The sequence below is a fragment of the Mangifera indica genome, chromosome 19, assembly GCF_011075055.1.
Source record: "Mangifera indica cultivar Alphonso chromosome 19, CATAS_Mindica_2.1, whole genome shotgun sequence".
NCBI classification, from domain to species: Eukaryota; Viridiplantae; Streptophyta; class Magnoliopsida; order Sapindales; family Anacardiaceae; genus Mangifera; species Mangifera indica.
In genome coordinates this window covers 9,397,849-9,416,015 of record NC_058155.1, presented here as the reverse complement: position 1 = coordinate 9,416,015, position 18,167 = coordinate 9,397,849, and the positions used below count along the sequence as shown (strand labels likewise).

At 32.6% G+C, this 18,167-nt stretch overlaps 2 protein-coding genes across 6 annotated transcripts; both read right to left on the bottom strand.

Annotated features, from left to right (window-relative positions):
- Positions 1 to 1,684: 1,684 nt before the first annotated feature.
- On the bottom strand, positions 1,685 to 2,116 carry LOC123202906 (classical arabinogalactan protein 5-like). The gene has a single exon (XM_044619056.1). The coding sequence runs from the start codon at positions 2,114 to 2,116 to the stop codon at positions 1,685 to 1,687; it is 432 nt and encodes a 143-aa protein (XP_044474991.1).
- An 8,324-nt stretch (positions 2,117 to 10,440) lies between these two features.
- LOC123203195 (protein FAM91A1-like) lies at positions 10,441 to 17,889 on the bottom strand. Of its 5 annotated transcripts, XR_006499233.1 has the most exons (12): positions 17,667 to 17,811; positions 17,321 to 17,473; positions 17,008 to 17,125; positions 16,672 to 16,768; positions 16,445 to 16,551; positions 15,468 to 15,590; positions 15,173 to 15,326; positions 14,887 to 14,947; positions 14,409 to 14,788; positions 11,961 to 13,569; positions 11,054 to 11,415; positions 10,441 to 10,685 (listed from the first exon to the last, which is right to left on the bottom strand). XR_006499233.1 is itself a non-coding variant. In XM_044619441.1 (11 exons), exons 2-11 carry the CDS (start codon positions 17,446 to 17,448, stop codon positions 11,169 to 11,171), a joined length of 3,024 nt encoding a protein of 1,007 aa, XP_044475376.1. In that variant the 5' UTR covers positions 17,449 to 17,473; positions 17,818 to 17,889; the 3' UTR covers positions 10,441 to 11,168. The 5 variants fall into 5 exon arrangements, 4 of the variants coding, with proteins under 4 accessions (XP_044475376.1, XP_044475375.1, XP_044475374.1 ...); XM_044619441.1 differs by lacking the exon at positions 17,667 to 17,811 and adding an exon at positions 17,818 to 17,889 and having other exon boundaries at positions 10,441 to 11,415; XM_044619440.1 differs by having other exon boundaries at positions 10,441 to 11,415; positions 17,705 to 17,861.
- Positions 17,890 to 18,167: the final 278 nt, after the last annotated feature.

Below are 18,167 nucleotides of genomic sequence, written 5' to 3'. Positions count from 1 at the left end.
CCACCCCACCCCACCCCACAATGACAAAAACAAGTCACTATAGGGGAAACATGTTAGAAATGCATCAAAAAAGAGGAAAAAAAAACTTTAAAGAAGAAAATATAAAATTTCAATGTTTAATTTTGAGAAAAAAAATAATATTTTATTATTTTTAATATATTTTAATTAAATAATGATTTGATTTTAACTATTTATGTTTTTTTTTATAATTTAAGAGTGATAGTTTATATTTTTAATAATTAACATTTGGAAGATAGGTTTGCATTAAAACTGGGGTGGAAATACTTTTTGGCTTATAAAGGCAAACAATTGCCAGTCAAAAGAACAAAATCAAAAGCTACTTGTTGACAGCTATACCGACTGGTTATGAGAGTCACCAGCTCGAATAACAAGGAAAGTTGATCACAAAGGAAGATGAATCACATGTTGATCCTTTTCTTCACTCAATTTTAAGTCAATTCATTGGTAAATTTTCCATCTGTTTATACCAATTTTACATTCAATTCCGCATCCAAATCTAGTCGTGAATAAACCTATCAATAAAATTATAGCACGTATAAGGCAATGACCTTTCGTAAACACTAACCAAATTGGTTTATGATCACCCAATTTTATTCTATTATATTGCGTAAATTAAAATTTTAATTTGAAAATATAATAAAAAAAATTTGAGTCCTTATTTTTGTTGGAGTTCTAACAGAGAAAACCTCCGATAAAAATGAAAAAAAAATAGAAACAAAAACAAAAAATATTTTACAATCGAAAATAAAAGTACATGTGTTGTCTTTTTATCTCACTTCACCTTTTTTTTTTACTATTTTATATTAATATATTTATCTAAAATTTTAACATATTTTTATAATTTTAAATTATTTATATTTTTATTATTTATATTAAAATAATTATCATATGTTAATAATAGATTAATCTTTATTTTAATTAATTTTATTATTTAGTATGTATATATTATGTATAAAAGATACGAAGAAAATTTTTCTTTACAAATTAAGGGTAAAGAGGAAATTTTTTTGTGAAAAAAAAAAAAAGGAGAATTTTTATCATCCCAGATGCAAAATAGGTTTTTCGACCCACCCTTCCCGTTGCCACCCCTACGTAAAGATTTGTCAACAAGCTTCCCCTTCCAGGAAGGTAATCTTCTTATTAATACTCTTTCTCGCGTGTTTCAATAATGCACATGGTAGCCCTGGAAAAAATATTCAACCCCTGTAACAGCTGTTACCACGTGACACCTGTTAAAGTGAGACTTCCCTTAATTTCTCACTAGCCTCCTTAGAAAGTAATATATATTATATATAGGTATACGCTCAACCCCATTTTCAAAAGGTAAAATAAAGAAGTGAAGCCCTCACAAAACGACAACGCCACCGCTCTCGAGAAAGTAGACTGTACACGTCTCTCACTTTTATTTTATCTCTTCCCACAATCATCGGTTTCTTGATGAACGATTCAAAAATAGAATAATAATTAATAATATCACCAAAAACAACAAAAATTATAACTGGAAATAATAATCAACCGTCAAACTATAGATCATCCAAATCACGCGTCCTTCACCGTCAATAATAAAAATTTTAAAAAACCGCTAAGCACTAAAAATGAAAAATGAAAAATGAAAAATGAAAAACCTAAACAGAGCAATCTGTCGTCTCAATCATCTATGGATCTAAATTAACAAAGCAACAGTAGCGATCACACCGCCTAGATATCCAGCGATAGCGACTCTGTTTAAAGCGGCAGTGCTTGGGGGAGACACTGGAGATTCACTGGGAGGAACGGAAATTGGAGAAGGTGGAGATGGAGGTACAGTTGGAGGACTTGTAGGTGTAGTCGGTGGTGGCGGAGCTACAGTTGGAGGAGTTGTTGGTGTAGTCGCTGGTGGCGGAGCTTCTGTCGGTGGTCCAACCGCTGGAGAAGGAGACGTTGCCGGAGTTACTGTCTTTGGCGGAGAAGCTGGAGTTGGAGTCGGAGCCTTGGGCGCTGGTGCAGAGGCTGGTGAAGGAGGCGACTGAGTAGGTGCCGGACCAGGAGCCTGAGCGAGGACTGTGGTAGCCCCAAGAGCCAAAAGGAATAAGCACATGAAGGTTGAAGAGGCCATTGTGGAATCGAGAAAGCAACGAGAGAGAAAAAGAGAACTCTTTCGTATTGTAATGGGAAGTAACCAGAGTTAGGGAGGAGGTATTTATATAGTGGAGGGTTTGGAGCTATTCCTTTTTCCTTCTAGTCTCTTTGATGGAAGGTCGGTTTTATATGTAATTACCCTTTTGACCCTAGTTCAACTTCAAGTATGAGTTTGTTGTAGATTTGTCATCAATAAAAGCACATTAACTTTATTTTATTTTATAGGCCAAACGACTATGTCCCACCCAAAGTTGAGTGTAAATCTTAATATATATATATATATATATATATAGAGAGAGAGAGAGAGAGAGTTAAGTTTTGAAAATTTAAATATTTATTTATTTATTTATTAAATTAAATTATTTTTGTTAACGTAAAAATTATTATTTAAAAATTTTATTTAAACTTATATTTTAGGATTCAATTTTTAAGTTTGGAACAAAAATATATATTTTAAAATTTAAGAAAAATCATAAAATATGAGTTTAAATAAAAATTTTATTATTAATAATAATAACAAAATTTAACAGAGAAATTAATGTTTGAGTTTTCAAAAATTAATGGATATAAATTTGGGTTTATACTAAACCTTATATGGGAACAAGTCTTTTATCTCATTTTATAGATCAATAAAATTAAGGGTATATAAAACTCTTATACGGTTGGTTTTCAAAAAAAAAATATTAGATTTAAATCTTTTGATGATATATCAACATAATATTTTTAATTCAATATTATGAGGTTAATTATTATATTCAAAATTTAAGAATAATTTAATTTATAAATAGTCGGACTAAGATAAAGTGTTTTGTTAAGAAATAAATACAAACATATAATTTTGAATATACAAATAATTTGAATATTCTATACATGCTCAAAATTTATACACGTGTAACATTTTTCTTTATAAATTAGTTTTTCTATTGTGGTTTTGATTCTCCTTATATGTTATGTTTAGTTCAGGTTTTATTACCTATAATACAATATTAACATTATTTGGAAAGATATTATTAAATATAAATTATTATTATTATTATTATTATTATTATTATTATTATTATTATTATTAAAATTAGTTCAAGTAACCATGAAATAATCTGTTGTCGTATTTGTCCAAGCTCCCTAAATATATTTAAATTACCTTTTCCATAATTAAAAAAAAAATCAAAGAGATTTGTATATATTTTTGGATTAAACCCAATTAACATTACTTTTAGTGGTATTTTAATTAATCTGGGTTTCTGACTGTGAATGGACGAATAATGATACAAGAAAATCAGATTTTTTTTTACTCGAAATTAATATCAATTTTTATTTTTTGCAGTGTGATTAAACACATAATTATATATTTATTAAGCAAATACAAGACAATATCAACCATCTAATGTATCACCTTCATTAGAGATGAAGACACCGAAAAAGGAGAGAAGGGCAGGACATCCTTGAAGAGAGAGAGGACTGCAGAAAAATCATTGAAAAATATAAAATCTAATAAGAGAAAATTGTGATTTTTTAAAATTTACTTTTAAAAAATATTAATTTTTTAAATCTACGAGAAAAATAGATAATTTTTTAATATATTAATAATTAAATAATGATTTTATCTCTAAAATTAACTATTTCTGTTATTTTTAATAATTTATAAATGAAAGTTTGAATTTTCAATAATTAATAAGAGAGAAGTTGAGTTTGCATCAACCTTTGGGTGGGAAATAGTCGTTTGGTCTAATTTTAAATGTAAACTTGCCTTATAATGTAAACATTTCAAGAAATTACAAGTTATTTGTATTTAGAGCAATGTTATGACACATATTTTATGTATAATTTTTTATATAAATAATAATATATTAACATATAATTAGATAATTCAAATTTAAAAAAAAAAATACTCGATCATATGATAATATATTATTATTTATACATAAAATTATATATATAGTTTTATTATTCGTACTATATGATGTCAATTTGCTAATATCATCTTCTTTAACCTTGTTAAAACTACAATTTAATAAATAGTATTATATATATAAATAATATCTACATATTTATATATAAATAATGTTATGGTATAATATAATTAAATAATTTTTAATTAAAAATAAAATAATATTTAATTATATTATAATTTTTATATATTATTTATATAAAAATTTTATAATAAGTGAATCCCCATAGAATAGTGATGTGATATTTAAGTATTACATACATTGAAGGCCAAACGACTATTTCCCACCCAAGGTATGCTGTAATGACAAGTTTCCCCCCTTTAACTATGGAAATACCAAACACCCACCCATGGCCAGTTAAATTTAACAGAACCCTAACGCCTGAAAATTTTATCTCCTTTTGCCCCCCTAAAGTTTGAAAAAAAAAATTTCCCCCCAGCCTAAGTTTAAGAAAATGGCAGTTTCACCCTAGGGTTTGGTTTTGAAATCTCCGGCGACCTCTCCGGCTCCGTTGCCGACGGTTTCTCCCTCCCGAAGAATCCTCTCCTTCCGGTGATCGGTTTCCTCCCATTTGGAGGTCCGATCGTCGCCGGAAAAGCGGTGGGAGACGAAGAACTTCGTCGGGGAAGACGAAGTTCTTCGTCTTCCCAGACGAAGACGAAGCCGTCGTCTTCGTCTGGGAAGACGATCGGCTTCCCAGGGAAGACAACCGTCTTCTTCTGGGAAGACGATCGTCTTCCCAGACGAAGACGACGGCTTCGTCTTCGTCTGGGAAGACGAAGAACTTCGTCTTCCCCGACGAAGTTCTTCGTCTCCCACCGCTTTTCCGGCGACGATCGGACCTCCAAATGGGAGGAAACCGATCACCGGAAGGAGAGGATTCTTCGGGAGGGAGAAGCCGTCGGCAACGGAGCCGGAGAGGTCGCCGGAGATTTCAAAACCAAACCCTAGGGTGAAACTGCCATTTTCTTAAACTTAGGCTGGGGGAAAATTTTTGTTTTCAAACTTTAGGGGGGCAAAAGGAAATTATATTTTAGTTTATTTTTTAATATTATAGAGAAAATGACAATTTTACCCTTAACCCCGTTAAATTTAACTGGCCATGGGTGGGTGTTTGGTATTTCCATAGTTAAAGGGGGGAAACTTGTCATTACAGCATACCTTGGGTGGGAAATAGTCGTTTGGCCTACATTGAAAGCAAATTATGATACAACACCGTCATCAAGTATGACCGATTCTTAGCAGCTCCGTGTGATACATGAATATGAGCTGTAAATGAGTGGGAATCCAGGGCAAGCCCTGTTTTGTTCAAGAACGTTGCGCTTTTGTATTCCGTTGGTTTTTTTTTTTCATCATAGTTTTTGTTTAATCTTAAAAATATATTTATAATAAATAAAAAAATTTAAACATTTACATTGAGAAAAAATTTAAATATTTGTTTATGAATTAATTTTTTTAAAATTTTAATTATAATTAAAAATAAAATCGTTGCTTATATTTGAGTGATATATTTTTAATAATATTATTAAATTAATATTTTTATTTTTATTTATAACTAAATTTTTTAATAAAAGATAATTAATAAATAAATATTTAAATTTTTTATTTGTTATAAATATATTTTTAAGATTAGATTAAAATTTAGATGGGGAATAACCTTTTCAACTTTTTTATTTTTAAACATTATTCTAAAATTGAATGATCACTATATACAAATTTTGCACCGTAAAATCTTGTTTCTAATCAGTAAAAAATTAATATTAAAATTTCGTAAAAAAAATATTTAAATTATAAAATGTTAATTCTTTTACGCTCAATTTTCCGCCAGGAGCATCAGATGGAAACTGACTTGACTTGACTTGACTTTGTCCAATGCCAGTTTATTGGGCTCCTCGCGACAACGCATGGATACACCTGTAGCTTCCTGGAAGAACAAATGCACCGAAGTGACTGACACTTGCACCATTAACATTTTCTCAAGTCAAGAGACCTTTTTCCACACGCACACGCTCCACTTAGTCGCCCACTACTTAATAAACAATTACATTAACAAAGTTTATTTGCACACGCCAATTTGAACGGAACATGGTGAACATAATGTCGAAGCTTTGTTCTGACGTCAGCAACAGAACATAAGTTACCATCTGAACAAGGCCAAAACTTTTCCCAGCAAAAGTATAGTGAAATTTCAACTCTTATACTCTAATTTTTTAAAATTTAAATATTTACTTATGTTTTAAAAAATTAACAGTTTTATCTTAAAATTAAATTAAGGTTAATAGAAAAATCACCATTTAACAATAATTTTACTAATTTCTATTATTTTACTCTCTTAATTTGAAAAACTAATAATTTTTTTCTAAAATTAAATTTTAAAAAGTGACATTTTCCTCCCTACCTAGGGTTTTCAATTTCACTGGTGAATTTTTTACCAACAATGGCCGATCTATCTCCCTCTTGATGTTGTCTTTTCTTATGGTACTCAATATCTGATCAACGATATTTGGATTTAATAGAATCCAGACAAAATTTAGACGAAGAGTCAAAACTCTTCATCATCCAAACAAAATCGATTTTGTTTGGACAATGACAACAACGGTCCAAATGAGAAGATCGACCTCATCTGGACCTTCGTCATCCTCCAGACAAAGTCAACTTGTCTGAACAATAAAGATCCAAATGAAGAGTTTTGACTTTTTGCCTGAATTCATCGAATTCAGACATTTTCGGTACAATATTGAGTATTGAAGGGAGAGACGACCCTGAGAGGGAGAGAGATCAATCATCATTAGTTGAAAATTTGTCAAAGAAATTGGAAACCTAAAAACTTAATTTTAGGAAAAATTATTAGTTTTTCAAATTAAGGAGGTAAATGATATAAACTTTAAATATTATTGTTAAATGATGATTTTGCCGTTAATCCTAACTTAATTTTGAAAGAAAATTATTTGTTTTCCAAATTATAGGTAGTTGTTTAGGTTTTTGAAAGTTGGAGGGTGAGTTGCATTTCACCATACCTTGGGTGGGAATAGGTCTTTTGGCCTCTAAACATTAGGAACTAAGTGCACCCTCTTTGATCTTTTGTATGAAGGCCAAAGAACTATTTCTCATTAAGTATTAATTTAAAGGTAGATATATGTTTATAAAATTTGAAAAACTCAATTTTTTATTTATAAATTAATTTTTATTAAAACTTTTAATTATAATAAACGATAAAATTATCATTTTAATAATATTATTAAAAAATATATAATTTTTTATTTTTTATTAAGTTTTAAAAATTAATAACTTCATCACAATCTAATTTTTTCTCCTAAACTTAGAGTTTTCATTTTTTTCCCATTTCAACCGTCTCACTAAATTTTTGAAAATTTCAGTTTAACCCCCTCTCTTTAACTTCATATTATTCAAAATTATGATGTCTTCTCCCTTCGTCGATCTTTGCTTCTCTCTGGTGTTCGAACTATCCTTCAATGACTGAGTCAACGTTGACCATTTCTCCTTTGTTGCACGATGTCTCAAAGATCTCCCAAAGATCTCTTTGTTTCGACAAAAAGATCTCCACTTGTGTCCTTTCATCATATCTCGTGCACTAGTCAACCATTTCAACAGTAAGAGATGACTAGCCAAGTGAAGGAAAAAGGGGAGTCATTAGATATGGGTGGTGGTCGGAGAGGGGAGAAAAAAAAATCAATGGTGGGGGAAAATAAATACTTTTGAAATTTAAAAAAGTTTAAGCAAAGATTAAGTTATTAATTTCTAAAATCTTAAAAGATAAAATAAGATAAAATTATATATTTTTTAATAATATTATTAAAAAGATAATTTTATCCTTTATTTTGACTAAATATTTAATAAAAATTAATTTATAGGTGAATATTTAAGTTTTTCAAATCTCATATATATATATATATATATATATATATATATATTTATTTATTTATTTTTGTATTAAAATTTAGTAAAAAATATTCCTTTGGGCTTTGTTGAATACGTAACTAATAGATAACCAGTTCACATCTTATTTGATTGCTCCTGATTGGAAATTCTGATCATTTTTCCTTCGTGCTCCCGGCAACACTATTTTGTTTTGTCCTTTATGTTATTTGGAAAAGTTTTATACCCTCTTTACGCTTTACAGGCCATGAGAGAATCGGATTCCACCTTGTACTCGATCAGAGTATACGTAAGGTCCTCAATTTCTAACGCAAATCAAATTTGCCCCTTCAGTGGACTTGATAAATGGATACGTCAGATTGGATGAGGATTGAGTCGATAGAAGTATAAAAAAAAACAAAGAATTGATCAAGTTATATGGATAATACTTCTTAAAACCTATACTCGACCCCATAGGAGAGGTCAGGTTATCCGTTAATATTAATTTATTATTTTTTAAAATTATTTTTATTATTTTAAGATATTTATTTCATAATTTTTAATATTTTTCTTTTCAAGTACTTAAGTATGTTGCAAAGAAACAAAAATTTATCTCAAATTATAAAAATATTTTCTATAAATTTGAATAATTTAACAATAAATACGGAATAAATATTTATAACAAAGTGTTTAATGCTCATGTTTTTTAAATTTGTTTTCAACATAGCAAATTCTAAAGTGGGTTTGACTTTATATTATGTCAAGAGAAGAAAAAATTTGTGAAATTTGTGTTGGAATATGTTATAAGTTTGATGTTAAAGACGAAGAAGAAGAAAATGAATAAGAAAGAAAAATAGATGTTCTACGAGCATACCTGAATCACTTGTAAAAATTTATTACCTCTAAATACGAGTTTAAAAATCTAAAATTTGTACTCGTTTTTAAACAAATTACCCAATAACCTACCTATTTTGCCAGGTTTACCATCTAAAATGTTAAGTTCAAATGCATTTAGCTTCAAAGGCCATGTCATAATTTAGTTTCAAGAAGAATACAAGAGCATGGAGCATTGTAAGTGCTTCCAACGCCTGGGACGCCTCTAATAACAATGTCATCAGGAGAATTGACATTCGTGTACCACTGAAATTCAACAACTCTGGCCTTAGGGTTGGATTTCGCCAAGTGATATATGCAAAACATGAAAATCATGCATCATACCCTAAGAAAGAGTAGAATTTAAATATACTTTAGACAAATTATCAAGGATGTTGTAAACATTCTAATCTTCCGAATGGATCAGGTGAAAACTTTGGTATCACGTTGTCTTCTCTACCCTATTTTAATTCATCTCGATAATTATTTTGCGTATCCATAAAAGATTTAATCAAGTCTTCTCAAATGTTAATTGGCTCTAAATTACGCATATCACCTAGTGACAAGAAATTAGATGCCTCACAAATGTCAGCTCTAAAAATTATGATACACGACTCTTGGAAAATGGCATGCCCCGCAAGTGCCTAAATGAATCACATGGCCCAATTAGATGTGTGGCAAATTCCACTCCAGTGTGAGCTCACCGTCTATCTATTGCAAGCCCAGGATAGACATAAGGCCAAAACACTTATTCCCACCAAAGGTTTCGTGTAAATAAAACCTGTCATTTAATTTATGTTACGATTAAAGATAAAATTATTATTTTATCAATAATATTTAAAAAAATAATTTTATCTCATTTTTTTATCAGATTTTTTAAATTACATTTCACATCAATTTCAACTTTAAAAAGTGACTTCCCCTTCCCAACTCCCTAGGATTTTCTTCTCTATGGCGATAGTGACAGTAACGATCATTAGCTCATTTATTTTCCTACTTTCTCTCTTTGTCATTGTCAACAACATCTGATGGCAAACAAATTAGCCTCATCCAACAACAAATCAAAGACAAAGAAGCCCTAACCATCCTCTTCAGAGTCATCATATTTTTCATAAAATCAACTCTAGAGAAAGTTTTTGTCATGCGATTTGTCTTCGTTCAAAGCTAAATCAACAAAAAACACAACAAATTATTGTTTTCCAAGGCCAATTCGATGAAGACTTTTCGTCTTTAATCATTGGGCTTATTGACAATGGAAAAGGGAGAAGGGGGAAAATAGAAGAGCTAATAGTCGTCCATGTCTTTAGATAGAAGAAAACCCTAAGAATGTGAAAGAAAAAATCATTTTTTAAAATTGGGGTAGGATAAAATGTCAATTTTTAAATCTTGAGGAGAAATGAGATAAAATTATATATTTTTTAATGATAAAATAACGATTTTACCTTTAACTCTAAAAAAAATTTTAACAAAAATTAAATATCATATAGATATTTGAATTTTTAAAACCCCTTGCGTTAAACCTTAAGTTGGAATAAGTCTTTTGGCTTAAATTAGTTTTGGTTTTGGCCGGAATTCGAAAAAAGCCTTCGAGACAGGTGCGGCATGAAATAATGCTGATTTCTATTGTCGTATAAAAGATACACACATTTTCTCCAAATAGAATGAAAGCGGAGAGAAATAGCATACAAATACCAAACCAAAAGTTACAAGAAGTATTTTAGAAGGCATCATGTACAGATGCTTTGCGAAAATGAATATGATTCCTTGCTTCCATATACCATGTCCAATATTGGTATCTATCCACAAACTATCAATCACTTAACAGCAGAAAAGATTGTGAGTACCGACCTGATCAGAAAGAGTCATCCATAAGTGTAGGAAAAATATTACACGAGTCAAAAGAAAAGAAGCAAAATTGGGCTACAGTGTCTTAAAGACATGACATATGAAAGCATTCTTTCCATGGCTGAACTTTTCGGCCTTAAAAAGAAATAATGTTTTGGCCTCAGCACAAGGCCTTAAGCAATCTTTCCATGGCTGAACATTTTCCTTGTCAGTTGTCCATATCATAGAGAGATTTGGTTTTGATCTTCATAAATGAGAAACTAATTTTCAAATTGGCAGTAACTTTTCTACTACACAAAAGAAATCAAAGCACTTACCTTTATACACAAAATTTGAGTAGAAGTGGCATGAAGGATATGATAAGCACTTACCTTTTCAAATTGGCAGTAATTTTCAAATGAGAAACTAATTTTCAAATTGGCAGTAACTTTTGTTGGTATTGGCTAAATTCTTGTATACACATCCAAGTGAAGACTGGAAAAAGTCCTATCTGGTAGCAGCAGATGCAGAGGCTGCTGCGGCCTCTGCTATTAAGGAAATTGGTTGGCGAGCCTGCAGGCAAGCACCTATGTCAAAGAGGTGCAACTCTGAACCATCAAAAAGAAGATTAACACCAGGTAATGTTACTTCTCGGCTGCTTGCTTCATCAGGTTCAGTTTTTACCACACTCACTGATGAGGTTTCCTCAACAGGCCTTGCGGCAGCCTCATACACAGGAGTCAGAGCAAAAGATCTGCAAACAAAATTTGAATAAATAATGGTCCAGCAAAAAAAAAAAAATTTAAATAGCTGTAAGAATTTAAGTTTGGAACTCCCATTTCATATTGAATAATCAAATCTTCCAAAATTTCCTAATTAATTACCATCATTAAAGCACAAGTTTTTTGAAGTAGATGCATCGAAGACTATTTTTCTGCATCTTTTGACAAATTTGCATAACACTTTTATTTGAAAATTCAGTATTAAGCCCAAAGAAAATTCCCAAACCAAGAAAGTGTTTACAGCAGTGTTCATGTCATGGACTTGATCAAGGTAGGAAGTGCGGTGATGACATATAAATTAAACAGGACCTCCCTCATTTGACCAGAAAGTCCTCGTTAGTGTTCAATGACCAACTGATGGTTATATAGGATAATCCATGGAAAGAGGTATCAAAATCCAAATTTTATACAACAATCATTTTATGGGGAAATGCAGATATTTGAAAAAAAAAAAAAACAGTATGCTGAAGGAAGCCAAATATAAAAACAAATATATAGCATATTAATTAAGCCAGACCTCAAAATGCTACCATCAAAGCTCAAGACTTCAGTCCGACAACGCTGTCGACTAGCAAGTTTTAATCTTTGATACTCGCTCGTGGCTCCAGAGATAGGAGAAGAAGGCTCCACAAGTGGGTTCCATCTTCCACTAGCATAGCTCATGAGTCGTCGAGACGATACCTTCAATTGCTCTTTCTGGTAGAGAAGTGTTGCAGTAGGACCTGTTGCCTGGTATTCCGCACAAACATCACGCAACCTTCTCCTGAGGCCTTGCATCGCATCATGATGCGCAGCAAGAGAATCTGCCTGAAGTAATTGTGATGAGACAACCCGTTTGCAAATATTGTTGCATAATTTTGGACTAAAAAGTGGAATCCCAAATTCCACACTTAATGGGACCCAATCATACTCGTCGGGTGCAAAGTGCTCTGATTCTCTTTCTCTAAAAAGTTTTAATAGGCGGATATATCCAACTGTCCACAATTCTATCTTATTTGCCAAATCAATTAACAGAGAATTCAGTTTCAAACTTTCCCCTTCACCAAGTCCCAATTCATTTCCTATATGAGCAATTGAACCATCAGAGTTCTTTAGGGGCAATGGTACATCCATAGTAACAACTCTTCCAGAATCATCAAGGTCGTAGCTACTCAGGGGCTGCACTATCACAGCTGAATACTTGAGAAGTGAGTTTAAACAATGTAAGAGTATACCTCCCTTCACTAAATTTCCCTCAAACTTGCCTCCCAGCCCTCCAATTGTAGAACCATCCCATGACCATATAAGGGCTTTCTCACAACCAGCCAACGGGGCAGGAAGCATACATAGACATTGTCCTTTCATGAGAACAACAGATACAGGGCCACTAGCCACAGTTGAATAGAGTACTAATTTCATCCATGGTGTCAGAGATGAATGAGAGGGGGGACCAAAATGAATAGGGCCTCTTGGTCCAGGAAAAACAGAGGAATGAGGAAGAGGAATCATGGACACAAGCATATCATAGTCACGAAGAAACAAGCGATCTAAAGTTGCTGGGGCCAGAGAAGCCAAGCTTTCACATCGCAGAATATCCACTCGATATTTCTTTTTCTTTCTTGAAGCTTCTTTTCCAACATCAGACACTTCAATGGGTATCAGCTTCTCATCACCCTCGAAAGTGGGGTCTGATTTAGAGACTTTACTTAAAGAACTATCGTCCTCTGATAAAGTAGCAGAAGATATTTCATCACCAGTTATTCCAGGTGCAGAATCATCCAAACCAGATTCATCATGAGGCATAGAATTCATGGAATTATAGTTACTCTGTCCAGCTTCATTCCTACCAAGGTAATTTGATTTGTTAGTCAATGTGACATCAGCCATTGGAGCAGTAGCCTCATCAGTGCTTGAAGTTAACATGCCCATCTGGTCACAATTTTCCTCTATTCTGGCATCAGTGGAAACTCCCCCTGACAGAAGGCATTCCAAGACAGAGCGAAGGCTGAATGCATGATTTGCAAATTCTTGCAATTCACCCTCAAATTTTGTTCCCTCTAGTGTACTCAGATCCTTGCACAGATCTGCAATACTACCATGACCTAATTTTCCAGCTTCATATAGCGTTACAGCATGAGATTTCAAGCCTGAAAAAAAAATACGGACACAACAAACTCTTCAGACGATTCATATGAATAGACAACATAGGTTCAGATGAAGTGGATAAAGAACCACATGCCTTGCACATAAACTGAGATGTTAAGCTTAAATCCTATTGTTTAATACCTACTAACAGCTTAAGCTTTTAGGTTGTAAGGTAAATTAAGGATAACAAAGACCCATAATATATTATTAATACCAAAAAATGGAAAACCTAGAGTTATAGCTGTTGCTTACATTCTAGTTGATTAAAATCTAGAGTCATTAAAATCTCACATTCTAGTTGCATGACTGTTTTGCAGTGATGTGGCTAGAAATTTAGCTGATAGAATACACACTAAGACAAGGCCAATGAGGTAAAGCTAAGAAGTTGGATGAAATACGACTAGACTCCATTTTAACTAGTGCCAGCAACAGATGGGCAGGCGGACCAGCTTGAACCTAGATTGACTCTTAGATCCTCTAGCTTCAAGAAGTGGTTCACCTTGGGGTGAAACCAAATATGAAAGAAACAGTAAGAGAATCATCAGTAGAGCTCCTAGAAGAATTTAAATAAAGGCCTTTCTCAAGAGGAGAGATCAGACCTCTGGTCATTTTTATCCTTTCAGGTGGGGAACCTTATCAACTTAATACTCCCCTTTCATAATAACAATCCAAGAAAGAAGTTAGGCTAATCAAGTGATTTCCAGCTTTAAGAAAGATACCTCTCCATTCCTGGAGCTTTAGATTTCAGCCAAGTGGATGGAGGATAGGCTGACAGGGAAAAGTAGAAAACAGTACAACTACATTCGGAAGTAAAATGGTACAGAAAATAATGAAGAAAAACCTGGTGAAACAGAGCCCATCATAAGATATGATGTTATATTAGCATCAACAATGAAAGCTACACGGACTAGGCCAGAAAGTGGTCCATGGCTTTCCATTCCTGTAACATCTCCTTGTTGACCAATATCACCATCAGTGGACATGTTTGCTGAGCCCATACTAGCAAGAGAAGCCTCATCATCACTGAGAATGACTCTTGGAGGGTCAGGTACACTTGCATCCTGAAGAATGGATGCTGGGTCAATTACCTTTATTGCCCATCCCAATCGGCATGCAAAAGATGCAGCAGCTTGCAGCTGAGAAAGATCAGCCTGTAATGTTGCTGCCAGTTCAGCAACAGTGGCATTCTCGCTTGAAACAACAAAAACTGCATACAGTAACCTGAATAATGCATTTAATAGTAATGGAATCTTAGTTTTACATTATGTTAACAAAATCCCGACGATGAATAATATCAAGTAGTGAAATATCTATCTTACTCTTCAATGGGGTCTTCATAAGACTGTTCTCTGTTGGAAACAAACCCTTCAAGCCTGGAAACTGAATCAACATAAACATTATAATTTAAACTCTAAAGCCAAATTGCAAAAGCAGAGCAAAAAAACAAACTCCTCTTAGTTTATTATTAAACCCTAAACCAACAAGTTAAAATTCTTCATCTTCCCCAAAGTAAAAAGAAATATCACTCAGAAAATGACAAAAAATTTCTAATATAAATGTTACAAGCTTTATTTGGTGAGAAAATTCTTAACCTATACAACTTACCTTTAAAGCGGTCATCAGGATAGACAGAGACATCAAAGTAGATCAATCCCCTACGATAAAGACCCTTAATGATGTCAGGATCAAACAGGATAAACGCATTAGCTTCCTCCTTACAGACTTTATCAATTGTTGCCATTTCTTCTTCTGTGAGTTTCTATTAGAACAAGAAGAAGAAAAACAGTAAGTTCACATCAATTACAGAACGCTTGACCAGAGATTTGTAGATATATCATCTCTTTGTGTCTGAAATACATATGTGCGTAGATATCAATAACAGGTGGATTATTAGAAATACCTTGAATTCTTCCAGTGTAAAATTGACAAGACAAACTCCCCACCACGGTTCAATAGTAAACTCGACAGGTTGTGTTGGTAACAATTCTTTGGCAATTGACTTGTTCAGCTTCCACATAATTTTCTGGTTAGCTCCATGTAAGTAAACGGCTGGTAAGAAGCTATACAATTCATTCCATCTCAAAAGATAAATTTCAAATAGCATTGAGGCACAATTAAGTTTTATACAATCTCCAAAATAGAAATTTATGACCCAAAAAAAAAAGAACATTTACACTGCAATATCTTCCTTAGCCAAAAAAGAAAGAAAATATATATATATGTTGGATAATAGAGGCATGTCTAAGGATGATGACAACAGTTAAAGTTTACAAGACTGAAATCATGTAGACATTATAAATTAGAAAACATCCAATGATACTCAAGAACTAAGAAAATCCAATCGCCCTTATAAAATTCAAAAGAATGATAAGCACAAAAAGACAGATCTTGGCTACAAATTGAAACAACCCAGATCTTAAACAGCAGAATGATCACCAGGGTTTCTTGTCAACTAAAGACTACTCGATTGCTCTGTAGTTTAGATTTTTTTTAAGTAAAGATAATTTTTTTTCACTTCAAGGTAATGACACTGTACACCCATATTAATCTCTCTTTTTCTTTTTTCCAGCCCAAAATCCCCTGAACTTTCCTAAACCTCAATACTTGGGAAACTTAAGGGGCATCATATCCCAAGAAGGTGGTACCAAGGGTTTAAACGCATAACCTCTTTGTTGGAAACCGGATGATTTAAAGTTCCCACTCAACCTTTGAGACTGTGGAGAAAAATAATTTCCTCTAGCCAAACCAACAATTAGGAATTGAATAATCAATGTTGGACATGGATGTCAATCTGCTCATATGCAGGTGTTTGTAAGGGTGAAAGCAATCAGTTACACTTTATGAATCTGTAAGCACTGGGGTAGTATCATTGAGCACCTTAGATCTGCACTTGTTCATGATATCAATAAATTCATTTCTTCCTATTCCTGTAAGTCGCAAAGAATCAGCAGCACTGAAGTTCGGTATACTGTCATATGGTTGTTCTGTCAAAAAAAAGACATCCAAGAGAATTAAATAAACAATGTTGCAAAGTTATTATCACTTAAGTGGCTGACAATGTACCAAACTTAAATTTCATTTCTTTGAATAAGGAATATTCTTACCATTTTTCATAACTTCAAAGATCATATCACAGTAATATCTGAAAGGTGATAACCTCATCACACGGCAGACATAGTCCGCAAGGTGATAGGGAAACAACTGCAGGAACGGAAGTCAACAAGAAGTTAACTGCATGAGCCCCAAAAGAAAAAGTAAATGAATGCAATTCTGCACATGGTACTTAAATATTCAGTTAAGCAAAACATAAACTATAGTATGGAGCTACAATCAGCACAAGAGATTTGAATAACCAATCTCATGACAGAATGATAAGCCTTCTAATGCAACAGACTTTATGTAATTAAGAACTTCTCAGACAGTTTATGCATTACACGCACCGCCAGATTTCTTCGTAAGTAACGCATCATGTCTTCATAATATTCACCTTCTTTGCTTACTCTGCGAGCAAAACACTTATTCCACTGGAGTCTCTTCTTAATGCAATGTTCAATGATCCTGCATGATGTTCAAAAAAGTAAGAAGGCAGAAACCGCAAATAAAGCTTCATCAAAAGAGTTTTAAAATTGTTTCAGCTATCTAGAGCTGACTTAATACTGAATCGGGTATTAAACAAATCAATTTGACTTTCTAAGAGAAACAACTATGCCAATGAAATGAAAGAAGCTAATAAGTAAAAGTTAACTTTCTAACCTTCTGTGCCACTCTTCTTTAGAAGTAAGAAAGGACTGAAGTCTTTTTGGGAGATTCTCCCACGGACATTCTTCCCGGATAGCTTTCAAAATCAACTGTTCCTCAACTGTATTTGGAATGTGCTGCATTTTCTCCAGTCACTTGATTCACTCCCTGCGCATAGATCATTAACCATAATGAGTAAAAAGTAGCCGCTTCCGAAACAACTCAAAACAGTAACTACGAGCGTTTTATGATAAATTCAAATATTAAGATCAAAAAGCACTAATTCGACGATTTCTATAAAATTGAGAAAGAGAGGATTCTAACAAAATAAGTTTTATCTAAAAGTAAACAACATAGATACGTTGAATAATAGATTCGAGTGGAGAGTGCGGATCAAACCGCAAAACAGCAGATCGAGAAGCCTGATGTTGGTACAGCTCTTAGGGTTTGAATCAACTATGAGATCTAGTTAATGAAGAAATATAAGTGATGAATTGCAGGCTTGACTGAACCTGTATTTTTTCATTCTTACAGGCCTGACCATTTCATTATTGACTGCTTTCATGTCGCGGTAGTTAGACCCGCAAGAGTTACCAGACCCATCACCTTAATGACCCAGATCCAGCAATTCCAACCATTTGTCAATTTATTACCATTTGATTTTTAATTCAAATTACTAATTTACCCTTTTTAATGAAATTACCAATCTGTCTTTAATAATAATTTTACTTTTACTAAAGTTATGATAATAATCTAAATTAATCTTAAAAACATATTTATAACAGATAAAAAATTTAAATATTTACTTATGACTAATTACAATTAAAATTTTCAGTTAAAATTAAAGATAAAATCATTATTT